The sequence below is a fragment of the Pisolithus orientalis genome (assembly GCF_024613125.1).
Source record: "Pisolithus orientalis strain OTSU chromosome Unknown F5J12scaffold_85, whole genome shotgun sequence".
In the NCBI taxonomy this organism is placed as follows: domain Eukaryota; kingdom Fungi; phylum Basidiomycota; class Agaricomycetes; order Boletales; family Pisolithaceae; genus Pisolithus; species Pisolithus orientalis.
The window spans coordinates 1-1,563 of NW_026260866.1; the positions used below are offsets into that span (position 1 = coordinate 1).

The 1,563-nt window shown below is 44.7% G+C and overlaps 1 protein-coding gene across 1 annotated transcript; it reads right to left on the minus strand.

Annotated features, from left to right (window-relative positions):
• Positions 1–385: 385 nt before the first annotated feature.
• On the minus strand, positions 386–1,064 carry F5J12DRAFT_898532 (uncharacterized protein; the record flags this gene model as incomplete). Its single annotated transcript, XM_051748116.1, has 4 exons — positions 386–558; positions 608–682; positions 738–825; positions 879–1,064. 4 exons carry the CDS (start codon positions 1,062–1,064, stop codon positions 386–388), a joined length of 522 nt encoding a protein of 173 aa, XP_051594621.1.
• Positions 1,065–1,563: the final 499 nt, after the last annotated feature.

Sequence of the window (1,563 nt, forward strand, 5' to 3'; positions counted from 1 at the left end):
CGCTAAGGGGAATTAGCTGCATTTGATCATGGAAGCTAACCTCATCATCTTGGTGTCTGAGGTACACATGGTAGCATGCTGGGAGGGGAGGAGTATAACTGGCACAGAACACCATCACCAGAATCAAGCTATTAAGCTGATTCTGAAGGAATTATGTATCAGTCCCACATTGTGAAAAATTGATGTGCTAGGTTTGCAAACCAATGCATGGGCCATCCTATGATATTGGCATTCTGCTTCAGATGTACAGAGGCCACCTCAATCCAGCACACCAAGTAGAGGATACCCATCTCTACCACAGACTGGTGATGAATGGCTTGGGACAATTTTCAAAGGCAGAACACAGATAACAACTGACTTCCATCAAATCAAGCATACTGACAAGTCAAAGGCCCTGAGAGGCTGCACCATACTGGTCCCTTGCAGCTGTGCCCAATTCTCTCACAATGGCATTCACAGCCTGCACAAGGTACCTATCAAGGGTGGGATTGAACAGTGTGTCACTGGGAGTGGTGTTTCCATGATAGTGAGATACCACAGCATGTAAGGCACACAGGACTAAAATTATCAATGTCAAAGGTGTATCAGATTAAGCTCATGCCCATACCTTGATCACATTGCAGAACAGGTGCCAATCCCCATTGTTCCATTTGAAGAGATTGCTGTGCAGATGGAAGTTCACCTACATAATCAATGGATATCACTGATCACATGAATAGAACCAAATAAATGCTCACCATTGCATATTTCTTCAAAAAGATCCCTCATCTCAGATTGTTTGGGCTTCTTTGAATGGAGGGGCTTTTTCAACCAATCTTGTATTAGCTACAAGGGTGCTCTGAATTGTGAGCATCCAAATCAGAACTTTTAGAGCATACCTTGCACTTGGTCTGGACTTTGCTCCCTCTCAACTCCTTTTTCCTGTCCAACTGCTGTATCTCCTCCCATATGGATAGCAGAACTGCAGGCTTCTTCTTCTTCCCTGCTTGCCTCCATTCCTGGTGTTGGCACCCAAGGATCTCCAACTCTTCCACTTCAAACATTTCTTCCTCCCTTTCCCCCATATCTGATGGTTCTATGTCTCACTCACCATCAGCATCATCTCTTTCTGTCTGATCCCAGGCATCTGATTCATACTGGGACTCCATGGAGTATGATGTGGTATGATGTATAATGGTGTATAATAGATGGTTGGCTACTAAGTTTTTTTGCACCCTTGTTTGGTCTCAATGCATCTCAGTACAGGTGCAGCCATGCCAAGGAATTTGTTTGGACCTCCATGAAGCAACTGAAATATCCAATCAGGCTGATCTCTTTGACAGGATCCCACCCAAAGGCAGATTAGCTCCCAGTTTGCATCCAGGCTGTCAGTTGGCTTGCCCAATCATATCCATACTTATATTGATACCAAACATCTCATTTCACCTTCATCAGCTAATATAGCATCCAAATTCACCATCATAATCCAGGCAAAGCACCCAGGTAATGTTGCAGCAGGAAGGGAATGTGTGGGCAGGGATTGAGCAGTAATAAGAAGGCAGCACCATGCATTGTGCAAGGCCA